The 17,402-nt window shown below is 53.2% G+C and overlaps 8 protein-coding genes across 8 annotated transcripts; 5 read left to right on the forward strand and 3 right to left on the reverse strand.

The window, feature by feature from the left end:
- Positions 1 to 13: 13 nt before the first annotated feature.
- A1O3_06833 (uncharacterized protein) lies at positions 14 to 1,051 on the forward strand (the record flags this gene model as incomplete). The annotated part of the gene is made up of 1 exon (XM_007736949.1): positions 14 to 1,051. The coding sequence occupies one exon, from the start codon at positions 14 to 16 to the stop codon at positions 1,049 to 1,051; it is 1,038 nt and encodes a 345-aa protein (XP_007735139.1).
- A 399-nt stretch (positions 1,052 to 1,450) lies between these two features.
- Positions 1,451 to 2,272, reverse strand: A1O3_06834 (uncharacterized protein; the record flags this gene model as incomplete). The annotated part of the gene is made up of 3 exons (XM_007736950.1): positions 1,451 to 1,872; positions 1,967 to 2,102; positions 2,171 to 2,272. 3 exons carry the CDS (start codon positions 2,270 to 2,272, stop codon positions 1,451 to 1,453), a joined length of 660 nt encoding a protein of 219 aa, XP_007735140.1.
- An 811-nt stretch (positions 2,273 to 3,083) lies between these two features.
- On the forward strand, positions 3,084 to 5,186 carry A1O3_06835 (uncharacterized protein; the record flags this gene model as incomplete). Its single annotated transcript, XM_007736951.1, has 1 exon — positions 3,084 to 5,186. One exon carries the CDS (start codon positions 3,084 to 3,086, stop codon positions 5,184 to 5,186), a length of 2,103 nt encoding a protein of 700 aa, XP_007735141.1.
- Positions 5,187 to 5,844: 658 nt separating this feature from the next.
- A1O3_06836 (uncharacterized protein) lies at positions 5,845 to 6,075 on the reverse strand (the record flags this gene model as incomplete). The annotated part of the gene is made up of 1 exon (XM_007736952.1): positions 5,845 to 6,075. The coding sequence occupies one exon, from the start codon at positions 6,073 to 6,075 to the stop codon at positions 5,845 to 5,847; it is 231 nt and encodes a 76-aa protein (XP_007735142.1).
- A 503-nt stretch (positions 6,076 to 6,578) lies between these two features.
- On the reverse strand, positions 6,579 to 7,562 carry A1O3_06837 (uncharacterized protein; the record flags this gene model as incomplete). Its single annotated transcript, XM_007736953.1, has 1 exon — positions 6,579 to 7,562. One exon carries the CDS (start codon positions 7,560 to 7,562, stop codon positions 6,579 to 6,581), a length of 984 nt encoding a protein of 327 aa, XP_007735143.1.
- A 528-nt stretch (positions 7,563 to 8,090) lies between these two features.
- On the forward strand, positions 8,091 to 8,756 carry A1O3_06838 (uncharacterized protein; the record flags this gene model as incomplete). Its single annotated transcript, XM_007736954.1, has 3 exons — positions 8,091 to 8,241; positions 8,358 to 8,621; positions 8,680 to 8,756. The coding sequence occupies 3 exons, from the start codon at positions 8,091 to 8,093 to the stop codon at positions 8,754 to 8,756; spliced, it is 492 nt and encodes a 163-aa protein (XP_007735144.1).
- Positions 8,757 to 9,694: 938 nt separating this feature from the next.
- Positions 9,695 to 12,388, forward strand: A1O3_06839 (uncharacterized protein; the record flags this gene model as incomplete). The annotated part of the gene is made up of 3 exons (XM_007736955.1): positions 9,695 to 9,837; positions 9,891 to 10,856; positions 10,951 to 12,388. 3 exons carry the CDS (start codon positions 9,695 to 9,697, stop codon positions 12,386 to 12,388), a joined length of 2,547 nt encoding a protein of 848 aa, XP_007735145.1.
- Positions 12,389 to 14,446: 2,058 nt separating this feature from the next.
- A1O3_06840 (uncharacterized protein) lies at positions 14,447 to 16,869 on the forward strand (the record flags this gene model as incomplete). The annotated part of the gene is made up of 2 exons (XM_007736956.1): positions 14,447 to 14,673; positions 14,727 to 16,869. The coding sequence occupies 2 exons, from the start codon at positions 14,447 to 14,449 to the stop codon at positions 16,867 to 16,869; spliced, it is 2,370 nt and encodes a 789-aa protein (XP_007735146.1).
- Positions 16,870 to 17,402: the final 533 nt, after the last annotated feature.

A 17,402-nucleotide genomic window follows, 5' to 3' on the forward strand; every position in this document is an offset into this window, starting at 1 on the left:
GAACATGACCAACATGGAACAGGCCTTTGAGCCACCCCAAGACGATGGATCAGGATCTGACAGTGATGAATCCTTCACATCATCTTCAGACATGTCAGAAGCCATAGGCACCGAAGAACAACTCCTTGATGAGCACGAGTCTTGTTTGTACACGCTTACTCTCGATGCCGAGACACTTATTGCAGCGCAACCTAGGGCTACTCAGCTCCATCTCACGACTCAGACTAGAAAGCTTTTCAAGGACTACAAGCAGCATGGTTCAATGGCTCGGCTCCAGGTCGGAGTCGAGAAGCTTCTGGCTGCAGATCCTGACGAGGAGAACATACGGTTTCAATGGCCAAAAGATGACAAGGCTTCAGGGAGGCAAGGGCCAAACTCTGGCCGACCCGCTCATTACGGCCATGCTTGGATGATCAACTACACCGAAGATGACGACGAGTACAAAACGTATGGCAGAATACCATGTCCATCTGACACAGTCAACAACCCACTCTTCCCAGATTTGAAGCCACACCTCCATCCACTGCGGATTGTTGACCCAGAGTCGATCCCTTACGTTACCACCCTTCCCTGGAATCCGCTGGCAACCACTCTCACCTGGCCAGCCAATCTCCAGTGGCCGAGAGGGCTGCTCGGCAAGATCAACACGATCCTGAGCATTGTCGACTATGAATCTCGCGTCCGGCTTTTCCATCATGTGTCGAGATATGGGCCATCGCCAGTCTTTCGAGCCGGTATTGCACAGCACGTCCGGAGCCATTATTCGACCATTTTCCAGACTGCAGAGCAACACTATCTAAGTCTCACACCCGAAACCCGGTCGTTTTTGCGCTCGGTGTACGAATCCAAGAAGTATTTGAACCGCGCCGAACGAAGGTTATTGGCGCAAGTTTGCAGAATCGCTGAAGGATCCATCGACGTATTTTGGGAAGACCTCAATGACTCGAGGAGGGGGTTTGCTGCCATGAAGGTGTTTGTCATGGCTCGGGAGCTCGAAAAGTCGCAAGAAGCAAAAAAGCTGGAGCTGGAGAGACAGGAGACAGTCCCGTAGCGGCAGCAGCTAGATAAGGCCATGACCGCTCACACTCGGTTACCCACTCGAAAATCGCAGCTTGCAGAAGACAAAGGACTGTTGTCAGAAATCCAAGGATTGGATGCAAACTCCTTCCTGTTCGTTTAGCGATAGCCTGACTCCCTGCAAACGATAGATATTATGCCTATGGTATATTGAACAACTAATCCAGTGTAGAGGACCTGTATTTAGATTTCTTTTCGCCATTCCACCTGCAGCCTTTTCCAGTGTCTTCCATACCATGCCTGCCTCGACAGTGTCTAGGACGTGTCATGCACAACCATAAGAATTCGCAACGAAATGGGTCAGTTCTAGATTATTACCAACTCTGTCAAATAGAGACGCCTTATCTCGGTCCTTGCCGCCCCCAATTTCTCCTCACAACCAAGCAACGGCACCGGCAACAGCCATCAGAGCAGCCACAAAACCCTGCCCGGACTTGCCATTCACCGCCACAGCCGCGCCCGTGTAAGCGACGGGACTTGTGCCAGAACCCGTCGTAGTGGCTGTCAGGGTCGCGCTGCAGACTGAAGTCAAGATGGCCGTGGTATTGTTTGTGGGGGGAGTTGACGTCGAGACCGACAGCGTCGGGCTGGAGTCGGGAATGCTGGTCATGGAGGTCAAAGTCACTGGGACGGTGGTGGTCGACGCCGCGTACGAGTCGTTGTCAGTGTCGGTGCCAGTGGGCGTGGATGTGGCCGCGGTGGTTGCAGGGCTGGACTCCTGCGAGGCGCTGGATGTCGTTCCTGAACCCGCCGCGAGGGACGGCCCACAGATTGTGCGGCCAAATTCGATCGCGGCTGTACAGGAGTTAGTCTGAAGTCGCTTCATATCCTGTTTACTGCCAGCCGGCGGGAAGGAAAGCGGGCCGCTGGATTCAGATATCATACTCACCTGAAACATCAGCTGCGGAGCAAGATTGCGTGATCGTGTTGGTGATGGCGTTGATGAATGCCGTGGAGCCGCAGATGCACGATGTGTCGGTCAAAGGACAGCCAGCAGATCCCAGGGCTGCGCTGGCTGCATCTTGCTGCAAGAGAAGTCGATGTCAGCTTGGACCTGCATCTGCAGCCTATGCTTTGTTTCGTCAACACTTACAGCGCAAGCCGGCAGTCCGCTCAGCGTGCCTGTGCTGACCTGCGGGCTGGCAAGCGCCAGGGCTGAGAGGAGCAGAGACAGGGCTAGGCCGGTTCCATGCATGCTGTTCTGTTGACTCGAGTTCGCCTCTTTCGTGTTGCTCGTGAGGTGCTGAGTAGAAACCGACAGAGCCTGCGAAGGAAGTTGGGTGCTATGTTGGGTCAAGGAAGGGTAGGTGGTCAAGTGAAGATGATTGCAGCCGTGACAAAGGAAAGAGAGGAACAAAGAGATCATTTATGGATAGATGCAGTCAAGCAGGACCCCCATGTGCAAAAACATTGCCAAATGCGGACGGCGGCCAGGGAAACAGCATTGAGAGATGGAATGTGGGCCCTGGACGCTGCAGCATTCCTCGTTCATGTTGTTGGGAATGTGTTTGCCATCCGGGATCTGATACACATGGCACACCGCGGCATACCCATCCGCCTCAAGCTGATTCAAACATGGGTTTATATCTCTTCTTCTGACGCAACGCAAACCTGGATGGGGCATGCCGAGGGCATCTGTACCGAGGGGCTGAAAGACCACTAGTTATCGTGGACACGTGTAGCGAGCGATCGTGTGAGGGATCTCGTGCAGATTATGGGGCTCACAGTGTCGACAAAATACAGAGCTCGTTCCTCGACAACAGGATGTTCAGCATCTGGGTGTTTGGCAAGGCTGGCTCGAGGCTCACATAATTTAATTATAGGTAACATAGGTACGCAGTCGAGGCTCATGGGTAAAACCGGAAAACAATGGCGACATCGGCTGTTGTCTTATCTTGGCATGTCATCTAATCGATCAGATAAGATTTCCACCCCCGCCCTCCTTCTTCGTCCTCGTCACCCTCCTGCAGGCGTCCTTCCTTCGTGTAACCACTGCGGTTGAGGCCATGGACGAAGTACCATCTGCTGAGTTCCTCCATATCCTTCGTCTCTCACTGAAGTCGTCCACCGACCTCCTCAGAACACTCGAAGTCCCTCCTCAAGCGCCGTCCCCGGGCCATGTCCGCGAGATCATCGAGGCCATTCTCTGGCATCGGAAGTTCGTCTTGACCTATTATGGTGTCATTGCACTTCTCGTTGCGCTTTCAGGTGGCTACGGACTGTACAAGAGATCGGCTCGGTGGGCCCGGCATAGACAAAGAAGAAATGAGGCTGTTCCGGATACGCCGTCATCATCAAGTAGTACATTGGGAGGTACCGTAACACCTCCCCAGAAGGACAGCGCTGCGGAAACAACACCTCTACTTTCCCAGCATGGTTTTTCTACCCGAGAACGTCCTGCTCCGCTGAGCAGGCTGCGAAGTCTTCTCATGTACCAGCCTCGGCCGACTCGAGCCCTGACCTCGCAACGAAACGTTTTACCAGACAACGGAACCACCCTGATCGTTGTTTTCTTTTTTGGCCTTAACCTGTTCTACCTTCTCTACCGAGTACCGTTATCCGAGACAGGTGTTTTTATTCTTGCTGATCGAGCGGGTCTCCTCTTCGTCGTCGATTTGCCTGTCCTCTACTTGCTCGCAGCGAAAACCAACCAACCCATCAAAGCCTTGACAGGATGGTCCTACGAAGGGTTGAATATATTCCATCGACGACTGGGAGAGTGGATGATAGGTTTTGCCATCATACACATGCTTGGGATGTTTGCCACCTGGTACGCCCTCTTACGACCTATTGGATATACCCTCTTGCGTTATCTTACCGCCCGAGTCGTGTTTCTGGGCATTGCGGCGATTCTTTCTTACTTCATTATATTCTTTACAAGCATCGGCTGGTTCCGACACCTATACTACGAAGTGTTCTTGGGTTTGCACATAATCTTTCAGGTGGCCGCTCTGGGGTTTTTGTTTTTCCATTACCCAACCGCAACGCCGTACGTGATCGCCACATTTGCGATTTGGGCGGTCGATAGACTCTTGTGGCGGATTTCCCTGTCAAGCCGAAGAGTCATGGCTACTTTGGAAGTGGCTCCAGATGAGCAGACTATTCTGGTTCATTGCGAGATAGACATACAGAAGAAGATCTTCGGCATGGGCGCACACCTTCACCATGGCTGGCTTCCTGGACAGCACGTCTTTCTCACCATTCCATCCATGGGCTTCAAATATCGCTTCCAGACGCACCCGTTTACAATCGCATCGCCCGCCCCCCCAAGAAACCCGACTGTTAAATCCTGGCCGCTTCAACTGGTCATACGGTCGATTGATGGCTTCTCTCATGATTTACTCAAGTTCGCCCGCCATCACCACCATTGCGACGTCATCCTCGATGGGCCTCATGGGGGAGTCGAAGCGCTAGAAGCTGCCCATTACGCCGAACGCGTCTGCTTCGTAGCTGGAGGAAGTGGCATTGCTGTCACATATCCCCTTGCTTGGGATGTACGGGTTAAACTTGAGCTGCAAGCGGATGCCTTGGTTCGCACGAGGGCTGTATACGAGGGAGGTGCGGAAACAGTCCCAGCAGTTACGGATCGTGGTTCATTGGCTCAACCCTCTGCGTACACCCATTTCTGGGTGCGACAAGACCCGCGTCACAGGAAATGGATTACCATGTTTCCTCGGGCCGACACTGTCAAGGGCGATCACGGCGAGGACAAGTACATGGAGAATCTCACCAAAGAGGATGGCTACGAAGATGTAGCATCCATTGTCACACACACTTTTGATACGAGGAGATCGGGTCCTGAAGGAGGAAGGCCGGACATGCAGACTGAAATCTGGAACTGGGTGACAGCTGTTCCGACGCATAGATCCTCTTCCTCCAGCACACTGTGTGGCCAGTCCCCGGACTCAGTCATGACACGCCCTGGCTCCTCCTTGTCATCATCCAATCTACGAGCCGCGAGTGAATTTGACAAGCAGCCGCGTGACGAGAAGTTATGCATTGTTGTTTCCGGGCCTGATGGATTAGTCAGGGACGTCAGAAACGTCGCAGCGCGGCTGATCCGTGAAGGCTGGAATCTGGAAGTCTGGGTGGAGAAGTTTGGATGGTAAGATTTTGGCTACATCGGTATCTGTTGGGCTCTGTGGGATGTCCTGACTGGCTTATATCGAGAGAGATGTGATGCATGATAGATGACGAAGTAGTGTGATATGTTTACCTATATTTCACTTCAAATAGAGGAGAAGGAGAGGAAACAGAGACAGAAACACAACATCGAATGATGATGATAGGATGTTATAGCTTCTGAACGCGGTCAGGTCGACCCCGGACCCACTGCCAGAGAGTGAAGCCTTAGCCTCAACCTGCTGGCCGCTGCCTACAGGTGGAAGCATCGAATCAAACCCCAGATGCACTATGTGCGTCTCTGTATCGAGGGATAACTATAATGGCAGTACGTGATGTTCGCACCATCCTCACGCTTCACCATGTGATTGTGTCCCTTGACATCCAGTGCTTTTGCTTGTGACGATCGGAATCCCCGCCCTCCATGATGGTCTACCGAGTCAGGCGCCCAGAAAACATATGACAGAAGGCGAGGCCCTGGTCTGAAAAGGGAGACGGGGGCTCGATTCGAGCTGAAGAGTTTGAGATTGCATTGCAGTGAGTTGTAAGTGTAGGGGCCATAGAATCCTCGGTTCGTGGCATATCAAAAGGTCCACACACACCATATGATTGCGTTCTGCTGCCTAATCACCTTCACTCTCACTTTCACTCTCGGTTTAACTCTTGGCTGTGTTGGTTGGGCTGCTTGGACTGACATCTTGGTGCAGGCGTCAACTCGAGGAATTTGCAGCCGGACTTATCGCTGGTGAGATTGGTTGCGGGAGATTTGGGCTTGGATTGTGGCCCGACATCTTGTGCTTGTGTACAAGTCTCGGTGTTGGCGCACACTACTAGGAGCGGTCCGCGTTCGTCAGGGATAAGACGGAGGAACGCCATTGCGAATGAGAGCAGGGCGGTTTCGGGTCGTGGGTTGTTGAGATTAAGGCTGAGCTCGGATTGGAGGTGGCCTTGATGTCTCGGAGGAGGATGGATAGCTAATTGTTAGTGTTTGTCGCCGCTTCGAAACCGAAAGGGGAAATGTTGGTCCAAGACGGAGAAGTTTGGCAAGTTGCAGAAAGAAAGAAGAGAAGAAAAAGAACCAGTCAAGGAAGAGTCAACCAGGTAGACATGGAAGCAGGACAGTGAATTGTTGCGCGGTAGAATGACAGAAAGCAGTGTGGTGATCTGGTGTATCTTCTCTAAAGCACTTCGATCGAGTGATTCAATCCACCACGACCGCCTTCCTCTCATTTTCTTTGTCATTCTTTTTCTCAGTTGACTCGGGCGTCCTCCGTCCTGTCCTGAATGGACACAGACATGGCGCAAGACCGAGTTTTTTGCACCAGTGATCGAGCCCATATTTTTTCGGGTCGTGTCTACCGGCAGTCATTCGGTATTTATCACATCAAGAAGGCCGCAGCGATGCCACCGGCAAACATGCTCGCAACCGTGACAAAGCTACTCACACTCATGGTTGCCATGCCGCTGATGCCGTGTCCACTGGTACACCCGCCGGCCAGTCTGGCACCGAAGATCATGGCAAATCCACCGGCGATAGCGGCCGGGGTGCTGACTTGGGAGCCGGTATCCAGCGTTATGGGTACATATTGAGAGATCAGCCTGGCCCCTGCAATGACGCCGCCGGCGAAGAGCACATTTGACAACCCGGGACCAGGAGTCCGGTCGAGGAGGGCCCAGAAGTATCTGCCGATGTCTTGGTATCCGCTGGAGACACCCAGGGTTTTGCGGGTGAACAGCACGGAGGTCGCTTGGGCGATGCCAATGAGAAGGCCCCCGATAACGGGATTGAGCCAGTATTGCCGTGTGGGGGCGAGGTACGTCGCTGCTGTGATCATGACCAGGCAGAGTAGTTCGTAGATGGCGACAATCGAGGCCGTGGAAAGTCCAAGCTGGTCTTGCAGCGTGTACTTGGACGGGTTGGAGGAGGAGGATGTTGTTGCTTGCGACCGCTTGAGACTCTGGCCGACTTTGGCAAACACGATGCCTGCAAGGACGCCTCCCACGGCGACGTTCCATGCAGATTTGATCCCCAGAGCAATTTGCACCAGCACCGTCCCGGGACACGCACCGGTCAGCGTCATGCCAATGCCCTGGAGCAACCCTCCGACAATATTGGCGTCGTATCTCATGAACCAGCCGTAGGAGGCGTCAGTCCGATGTGGGAGTTTGGCATAGCCTGATCGATTGGCGCCGACAACGATGAGCGCGCTGCACGCGCTGGCTGCAAGAAAGGATTTGAGCATGTGGAAATTCGACAGTCCCATCTGCCCGCCGATGACCGAGGGCGAGTAGACGCCAGATGCGGTCAGCGCAGATCCGAAGATGGCGCCTGAGGCTACGCTGAGGATCAGCGACGACGACATGTTGGGCTGGACGCGGGATGAACAACTGAAGATGTAGCAACGGACGTTGATGTTGAGCGTGACAAGAACGACATGCGTGGTACCTGGTAGTTTTCGACCCAGAGCAACTGAGATGTTGGCGGGGTATGTAAAGACCTTAGACGGGGTCCCAGGGCTTAGGGGCTTAGGTAGTAAGGTAATTAATAATGGTCCACCCCTAGCTTTCGCCTGGACATAGTTGCTTCTAAGGCTCAAGCTTCCACTGGACAGCTTCTGGCGACCAGTACTAGGCTCACTGGACACCACTTGGAATTGTAGCTGTCTCCCCACAACTCCCCTGCCTCATATGGGCGAATCGCCACGGATTAGGGGACCTTGCATGATCACGATCACGAACCGACGGGCGAAGCGAAACCTGATGACTAGGCCGCATTGAGTCAGCCATGTCCATGCGTCAAGTCTAGATAAGGCACGTCGTAATCGATGTATGCTGTATGCATCTCACCTGTCTTGTCCATCCCGAACCTTTCAATGCAGCGTAGTTCCACGATGGCCTCAAAAGCGAAGCTCAATGTCCACAATTTTCCTCGGCCGCCCTTGTTGGAGCAAACTCCCAGACACTTGGTCATCAAGTGGAACGGCCAGACGTTGGCTGACACCAGATCCTCGTATTGGGCCCTCGAGACTACACATCCGCCAAGTAGGTATACAGGCAGGAAGGAGACGACAGGCTTCTTGTCGGACCAGGCTGCCTCGTTTGTCTCGTGCTATGGGCGGAAACGTATCAATGTGGTCTTGAGACTTACCATGTCCCAGCTTACTACCTGCCTCGATCCTCCATCTCCGACCTTTTCAAACTCGGCCAGGTTCCAAATAAGACATCGCTGTGCGAGTGGAAAGGCCGCGCAACATACTGGGATGTCCAAAACACGTCCACGGGCGACACTGTCAAGAGTAAGGTCTGGAGCTATGAAGAGCCGACACCTGCCTTCACAGAGATCAAGGGCTATGTATCTTTCTACGCCACTGGGGTGCCTTGGGAGTGCTTCGTGGACGACGAGAAAGTAAGCCCACAAGAGGGTAAAAATCCCCAGTACAAGACACCTTGCCTCCTTTTCCTGCTAACCCTTTGCTCCAGGCGACTATTATGGGGGATGGGTAACGAGCGAACTCGAGGGGCCCATGAAAGGAGGGCCTGGAACCTGGGGCTGGTAGTCCTTGTTGACAACAACATTCAATATTATATGCTCACAGTGTCTCTGTAAACTGCCTCTTGCTGAACGGATTGCTTCTTTCGTACTGAACCACGACAGACTAATCCTTCTCTGGTGGCACGCAAGAACATGTTTGAACTGGGGGCAGATCCCATAGGTGGGGGGTGGGTGATCGTGGGTTGGTAGGACAGTAGGGCGTATGGAGGCAAGTCTGGAGGATCGCCAGGATGCGCTGAGCTCGAATGTGGTCAGCTCTGGCCTCGTCGAACACTGTTGTCACCATTGTGGACCAAAGTGCTGACTTCATTCCGCAAGGACAACTGGGTTCGCAGGGTTGTCGCTGCATGCAAGCTACCTAGGTACCTAGTACTCGTAGGTGGACAGCAGATCTGGCCTGAGAGGTCCCACAGATTGACGGTTGCGAGAGGTCCAGGTCCAGGTCCAGGTCCATCCTGTCCTGCAGCTGCAATCAATTGATGCTGGACGAGTTACGGAGTACGGAGGATCGTGGTTGCAGTCGGCAGTCAGGCTTCTACAGGCACTAGTATTTCGATTTGGAGCTGCGGGCGGATTGCCTCCGCATCTGGCTGCTTTGTGGACAGCAACTGCACTGCTTGATTGGACACAGCTAGACGCTGCTCCGACGTTTATCCGGTCAGCGGAGTGCTACTGTTCCATACTCAGTACTGCTATTAGTGTTCTCGTATACTTTAGGTACCTATATGCCTTGCATCTCCCAAGTGCCTTCAGGAAGGGTGTCCAAGGTGCAATGTTTGGTAACGGTGGTTATGTCGCAGAACTAACACCTTCACGCCCAGACTAGCAAAATTCGGGGTATAAAAACCCTGAAGAGCCTGCCGGAGCCTTTGCAACATATTTGAAAGCCAACCAGTCCACACCACTGACACTGTCTTGTTCTTAATTTGTCGTGTCGTCGTCATGGCCGAGTCCATTCCTATGACAGTCGTCGACCTCTCCTCGGGCTGGTCTTTCAAGCAGGCTGACCAGGTTGACGAGAGCTCTTGGCTGCCGGTGAAGAAGGTGCCATCTACTGTCCACCAGGATCTGATTGATAATGATCTGTACGTAAGCTCGATCGTAACATTGGTTGGAACTAATCTGAATGCTACGCCAGATTACAAGATCCATTTATTGGGTTCAATGAGATCAAGGCGGAATGGGTAGGGCTGAAGTCATGGATCTATCGCACCAAGATCGCAAACCCTCCAGCGCCAGACGGAGCGAGAGTGGTTTTGGCCTTCGACGGCTTAGATACGTTCGCTCATGTCAGACTGGATGGGTTGACTATCCTCAAGTCTGACAATATGTTCCTGCCTTATCGTGTTGATGTTACTGGTGCCATCAAATCGGGCACTGACCACGACTTGGAGATTGAGTTCGATTCTGCCTTTCTCAAAGCTCGAGAAATCAAGAACCAGTACCCCGAGCACAAGTTTGTTTGCTTCAACGGAGATCCAGCTCGTCTGGCCGTAAGAAAGGCACAATATCACTGGGGTTGGGACTGGGGCCCCGCGTTGATGTGTGCTGGGATATGGAAACCGGTTCGCCTTGAAATTTACTCCTGGAGGATAGCGGATGTGCGGATAGATATCAACATTTCAGCCGACCAGACAGTCGCGACAATTCACACCACTGCCAACATCGAGGGAGCCGAGAGTGATAGCGATCATTCCTCTGTGCTGGCTAGATTCGACGTGAGTATTGGAGAAAAGATCATTGCTACCAACGTCGCCCAATGTGAGTCCAATGGATGGGCGGCCAGCCAACTGCGGGTCTCCAACCCCGAACGTTGGATGCCGAACGGGTATGGACAGCAGCCCCTTTACAACGTCCGGGTGACTATCACGGTCGATGGAATCGACCTGCACACCGAGACCAGACGAGTCGGTCTGCGGAAAGTGGAGCTCGTTCAAGAACCTGATTCTCACGGTAAGTCCTTCTATTTCCGGGTCAACGGCGTCGACATTTTCTGCGGCGGCTCCTGTTGGATACCCGCGGATAGCTTCTTGACCAACATCACCCCGGAGAAGTACCGGGCCTGGATTGAATTGATGGTGCCTGCAAACCAAAAGATGATCAGGTATGTACATTGTACGGAGTAATGTGAAGCACGCGTTTCATCTGCTTGGGTGCCCGCGGTCCCGGTGGGAACTCAGGCTAATGCAGGAGCACAGAGTCTGGGGAGGCGGCATCTACGAACATGACGCGTTCTACAATGCGTGCGACGAACTGGGAATCCTGGTCTGGCAGGACTTCATGTTCGGCTGCGGCAATTACCCTTGTTTCCCATCCATCCTAAGGTCGATCCAGGCGGAGGCTGTGGCTAATGTCCGGCGAATTCGCCACCACCCCTGTCTTGCCATTTTCGCCGGGAACAATGAGGACTACCAGGTGGCCGAGTCGGCCCATTTAACCTATGACTACGAGGACAAAAATGAGCAACACTGGCTGCAGTCTGATTTCCCGGCACGGTACATCTACGAGTCGCTGTTGCCCAAGGTCTGCGCAGCCGAGGCCCCCTCGGTTGCCTACCATCCCGGATCCCCATGGGGCGACGGCAAGATCAGCTCGGATCCCACCGTCGGAGACCTGCACCAGTGGAATGTGTGGCATGGGACGCAGGAGAAGTATCAAATCTTCGATTCCCTGGGTGGGCGTTTCAACTCGGAATTTGGAATGGAAGCATTCCCTCACCTGGACACAATCCGGTGGTTTGTGGAGAAGGAAGAGGACCTCTTCCCGCAAAGTCACGTACTTGACTTCCACAACAAAGCCGACGGGCACGAGCGACGGATCGCAACATACTTGGTAGAAAACGTGAGGACGGCGACGAAGCTCGAGACCTACATTCACTTGACTCAGCTCATCCAGTGTGAGGCTCTGATGTTTGGCTACCGGGGATGGCGCCGGCAGTGGGGCAATGAGAGACAGTGTGGCGGTGCCTTGGTATGGCAGCTGAACGACTGCTGGCCAGTTACCAGCTGGTCGATCGTCGACTACTTTCTGCGGAGGAAACCTGCATACTATGCCATGGCGCGGGCGCTAGCCCCTGTGGCGGTAGGTATTCGTCGGGCTCACCACGACTGGAGTGTGACTCATGCCCGCGAGCCCCGGACGCAGGATTGGGAGCTATGGGTGGTGAGTTCCCGGCTGACAGAGATCACGGCTGATGTAGAGGTGAGGTTTGTATCAGTCCGGACGGGACTGGAGATTAAGGACAGCATTGTGAAGAAAGGTGTCTGGGTTAGAGCGAACGGCACCACCAATGTCCTTGAAGGATGTGTTGATAACATCCGCGAAGAGCCCCATGTTTTGGCAGCGCGGATTTGGGTCGGTGGGGAGCTGGTAGGCCGCGACACGGATTGGCCACAACCTCTGAAATACCTCCCTTTTCCGGGTCGCAAGGTCAAGGTCGAGGTGGTGGGGAACGAAATGCATGTATCTGCAGAAAGGCCGGTGAAGTGTTTAGTGTTTGAAGAACGCGAAGGGTGCCACCTAAGTGACAGCGCGATTGATGTGGTGCCCAATGACAAGCAAGTCATTCGGGTTCGAGGGCTGGCGGCCGGATCACCTGCATTGCGCTGGACATACCTGGGCGCTGGAGAGCAGTAGTGTAGGGCAGAGGCCGCAGCCACTAACCATTGATGTGAGTTAGTATCACGCCCCTTGACGCTTTAATCGTGTCAGGGCGAGTTTGGGGGCACGAGCCGAGAGAAGGGAGGAACTGAATGATTTGGGAGCAATTCGGAAGGTCAGGCGGATGTTGATGTGTGAGAGCGCTGTCCTGGCACACAACATGAGAGAAAGTTGGCTGGAGAGGGTTGGAGATCCTCTACCACTAGATTGTCGGATGGGGTGACAGGAGTTGTTCGAGGTGGTCGACGGGTAAAAGCATCTTGACCACATCCCATCCTGGATGATGATCCTGCAGAGAATACATAGTCTGCAATGGGGACTTTAGTCAGATCATGACACTTGAATAAGAGAGGCCCACCGAGGTGAACAGGGGGTGTGCTTGAAGACTGAAGTCATCCTTTGCTGAATGAGAGAAAATCCGCTCTAGGTTGCGGATCCGATGTACGTCGGCAGATAGAGAGCCGGCCCGCTACCAACAAGGGTCTTTCAGTCTTTCTAGCCTAGGCTGCATGTTGACTGGACCTGCTGATCAAAAACCGGAGAATTCAGGTTTGATGTTGGATGTTTGATTTGTGGTTCTGGTATTTTCCCCTTGGGCGCCTAAAACGACCCAATTAAGGTTTTCTCTTGCATAGGAAGCGAAGCCCAAAGGGTCAAGACCGGGGTAGTGAGGATCGATGTGTACGGAGGACTCTGGAGTCTGTAGACTCTGAATAGAGGAGAGTGGTTGGGATGGGATTGCAGGGACCCACGGTGCTTGTTGTGTCTTTTTGGGCCCACGGTGGCATGTTCGACTCGAGAGGATGAGGGATGGCCACACCTTGGCAGACTGGACTACCAAGGACCAAGGATGGAATGCTTGATACAGTCATTCAGTAGTAGCAGTACGGAATACTCCGTAGAGGCGAGGAGATTTAATTGCAGACGGGGTGGCATGAGGAGGGTGATGAAGTGCTGTAGATAAGTGAGTAGGGTAATATTGTAATCAGAAATGAAGGGAGAGGGAACTGGCTCGTAGCTGCGCGCAGCCACAAACATCAGGGCACTGACTTAGGTAGGTAGGTACTGTACGTACATGTCTCTCGCAGTCTGTAGGCTCCTTAGGCCTAGAGCATCGATCAGGCCGAGTCAGGCTTCTGGTGCCTGGGGAAATCCGAGACCGCCATTTGCCATCAGCTCAAGTATTACTGTATCCGTACTACCACTCCTGTACCCCTACTACTGTTAGTACCTGCGGTATGTACGAATATCCTTGAACAGATTCCTGCATCAGCCTGCCAGGCTGCATCTTCGGCCCCAAGGCCTCTATTTATCCTTGAACCATGAATCCACCCACCGCACCGCACCGCCTCTTCTGCCTTTTCCTCTGCTAAAATGCTGCCGTCCAGCCATTTCTCCCTCTTCCGTCCCTCCGTCCCAATCCCCCCCGGTCGAGAGCCCATGTCGCTCACCAAGACCTCTCGGAATCTGTATTCCTCCACCTCTGATGGCCCGCCGGGTTTGGTCTGGTCGCTGCACTAGTACATCATCTACTGTACTGGCAGACCACCGGAGACGATTGTCGATGTACCGACCAGGCCTCGAGTTCGTCCTGCCCGCGGCCGACTAGGGTGGATCTTCCCGGGTTCTACCTTGAATGTCGAAGAGACTTGTCTCATAACCTGTCCATCATACACCCCCGATGTACGGATACAAACCTTGCCTTTGGTCATCATGAAGGAATTCATTCCAGTTCAGGGTAGGCTAAAATCTTTTTTATGAACATCCCCGTTTCTCCTCGCTTTTTCTCTTTCTCGTACACTCGTTGATTCAATTGCTCGAGAGTCAGAATCGGCCGCCAACTGGGTCGGCCTTCGAATCGCATATTGCCCTCACATCTGCTCTCTCTACAGGTGTCGGGTTTCCCCTGTGACGTCAAATCACGACTTCGGAACTCTGCACAGCCTTTTCCCAGATCTGACGCGTGACTACAACTGTCCGACTATCTAGCCTATCTTACAAACGGGCAGAGCTGTCTGACCAAACCCGTTCAGGATGTTCCACACCTTTGAAACAGCTCAGTATACCACCCCCGAGCAGACAGATTCCAACGCAAGTCCCGTCACCAAAAGGAGGACCTCCACTGTCAGAGCTTGCGAGCCTTGCCGGCGGCGCAAAATCCGATGCAATGGTGAGTATCCTTGTGAGACTTGCCAGTGGTATAGGAAGGCCACCTCTTGTCACTATACCGAGCCCAGACAGCGACAGGTGCCCTCTAGGAGGTAAGCGGCCAGATAACCTAACGCTGGACCCTACCCGTTACCTGACCCTCGAGTAGATCAGTTGAGAAGATCTCCCACACCCTTCAGGAGTATCGGGCTATCCTTCAGAGGCTCTTCCCAGAAGCCCACCCGGAGCAACTCAAAGATCTTCCACGTGAAAAACTTATTGAGCTCGTCTCAAAGAGCTGCGCCTTCCATCCTCCCTCTCCTCGCACCCCTAGTGTGGAAGAAAAGTCGCCTACGGTCGATCCTGATGCGGTGAGCCTGGAACGATTCCAACCAATGCCTGAAGAGCATGATGATGAGTTCATCCACACGCCTGATGCTGTGAAGGGATTTACAGATGAGGTCAACTTGTTATCTGTGTGTTATAAGCAGAAAACTTCCTATCTCGGCATCTCCTCCATCGTCGCCGTCTTGCGAGTTATTGCCTGGCTTGATCCAGAGTGTCTGGCCGAAACTGCCGAAGGACGCGCCGGCCCTTCGTGCGAAGCCTCGGAACGTCCCGGAACCAGTGCGCCTCACCCGAATACTGTTTCCTCATCGCCCTGGGACGAAATCCGTATGATCAACGCGTACTTCACCTATGTCCACCCATTTCTTCCTCTGATTGAGGAGCAGAAATTCAGAGACACGTACATGACTGCTCAAAGAACGGACTCTAGATGGCTCTTGCTTGTGAACGCCGTGTTGGCTATGGGTTGCGTGGCTGCTGGGACGTCTCATGACACCGCACACCAGGTATACTTTGCTCGCGCCAAACAACATCTTAACATCGACACTCTGGACTCTCCCCACCTTGAGACCGTGCAAGCATTTGCCATCCTGGGTGGCGTGTACCTCCAGTATGTGCAGTTGCCCAATCAGGCCAATTCCTTGATGGGTGTGACGCTCAGAGTGGCCACCATGTTGGGCTTGCATCGCGACTACAGCGAAGGTGTCGGCTCCGCAAAGGTCCAGACAGCGGCGTCCTCTATTGAGATGAGGCGGAGAATCTGGTGGTGCGCATTCATGGTTGATGCCTGGGCGGGCTATGTATTGGGACGGCCCAGCATGGGGCGAATGGGCCATGCAATCACGGCAAAGCCTCCTCAAGAGCCGATCGGAGAATCACCAAGCCTGCTGGCACTGGTGCAAGAAAATGTTCGGTTCTGCCTCATCAGCACAAGGATGGAAGACGCCCTTGCAATTTCTCCGCTGCTCGAGGAACATGAACGCCACGCCTTCGACGCCCTCTACATCGAATGGTACAAACATTCGTCAGTACAAGATCAACCAACCGAACCGGACCCAAACGAATCAGCTGGAGTTACTGTACTGAAAAACGTGATGAGGTGGCGCTACCTTCATCATCGAACCATCCTTCACCGTCCGGTCCTGTTGTGGTACGCAATGCGCAAGATTTCCCCGGATAAATTATCCCGCGAAAAGAAGTCTACTATTGAGCTCTGTCGCAAAATCTGCGCCGATCTTATCCACGATATTGCAACCACCTGGCGAGGTCAAGGACCATGTCAGATGTCGGGCTGGCATGCCGCTTGGCTCCTGTATCAGACAACAATGGTGCCCCTCCTTTCGCTTTACTCGGATTCATTCGACACGAGGGTTCTCACAAGCAGCCGACAGCAAGTCGAGACAGCAATCCAGGTGTTGAAAGATCTGCAGCCCTGGTCTACGGCAGCGAGGCGCTCGTCGGAGGTCATCACCCGGCTGTATGAAGCGAGTAAAAGGCACGCTCCATCACCCGAAGAACCTCGAGATGGTGGTCGTCCAAATGGTATGGCAAGTCTTGCGCCAGCCGCGAGTCATCCACCTCAACAGTCGTCAACGGGCGATTTCGGCTCTACATACATCGACGTTCCGTTTGCCAATCCCTACGGTGGTTCGCGAATTCTAAATCCAGCCAGCCAGGAGATGTTCATGGACAATATGTTTGACGGTTTAAAATGGGGCAATGGTTTGGACAGCCCGACCGGTGGGTCGCAAATGGTACATGGTTGGGATTTTGATCCCATGCAAAATTGGGCTGGTATTCCCCAAGCGGATGATGGCTTCGACCTTGGTTTTTCTGCCCACCTCGGCCATTTGGGCTTTGACGTGGGCACGCATACGCATACGCACACCAATAACCCTACGAACCACATGAGTGGTCTTTACGGAAATATAAACATGAACCAACGGCACCTATCGGGATAGCATATATTAGTTACGAAAAATTGAAGTGCCTTTTCTTCTTCGGCTTTCTTTATACTTGCTGATAGAGTCGAGTCACGCATCCGCATCTGCATCTGCAACCGCAACCGAAGGAGTGAAGTGAAGACATACACAAAACAAGTTTCACTGGCTCGGGTTTCAAATGATTCTCCACGTTCAGTATGGTCCTAGTACAGTGCAAATGCTCTTTGTACATACATACATACACCTTGACGCCAGGCCAACCAGATGTCCGACTCCGTTACTCCTTTGGCCGTGGCCATGGTCCTGTCCAAGTCGATCGATGGCCAACACATTTGCAACTGTGGCAGGACGGTTTCCACGCTGATGGAGACCCAAGTGCGTCACATAATAGTATCACCCAAGACCAAACATTCTTTGTGCTCCGAGATAGCCTCAGGGCGAGAGGTTGTGCACACATCATGGGCTCATTCCATTTTTTGCTCCAGCGACCATTCTATTCGACCAAATCGTATGCTTGCACGGTTGGATTTCCGTCTATCCAACTGTTGTTG

The sequence above is a fragment of the Capronia epimyces genome (assembly GCF_000585565.1).
Source record: "Capronia epimyces CBS 606.96 chromosome Unknown aczIQ-supercont1.5, whole genome shotgun sequence".
NCBI classification, from domain to species: domain Eukaryota; kingdom Fungi; phylum Ascomycota; class Eurotiomycetes; order Chaetothyriales; family Herpotrichiellaceae; genus Capronia; species Capronia epimyces.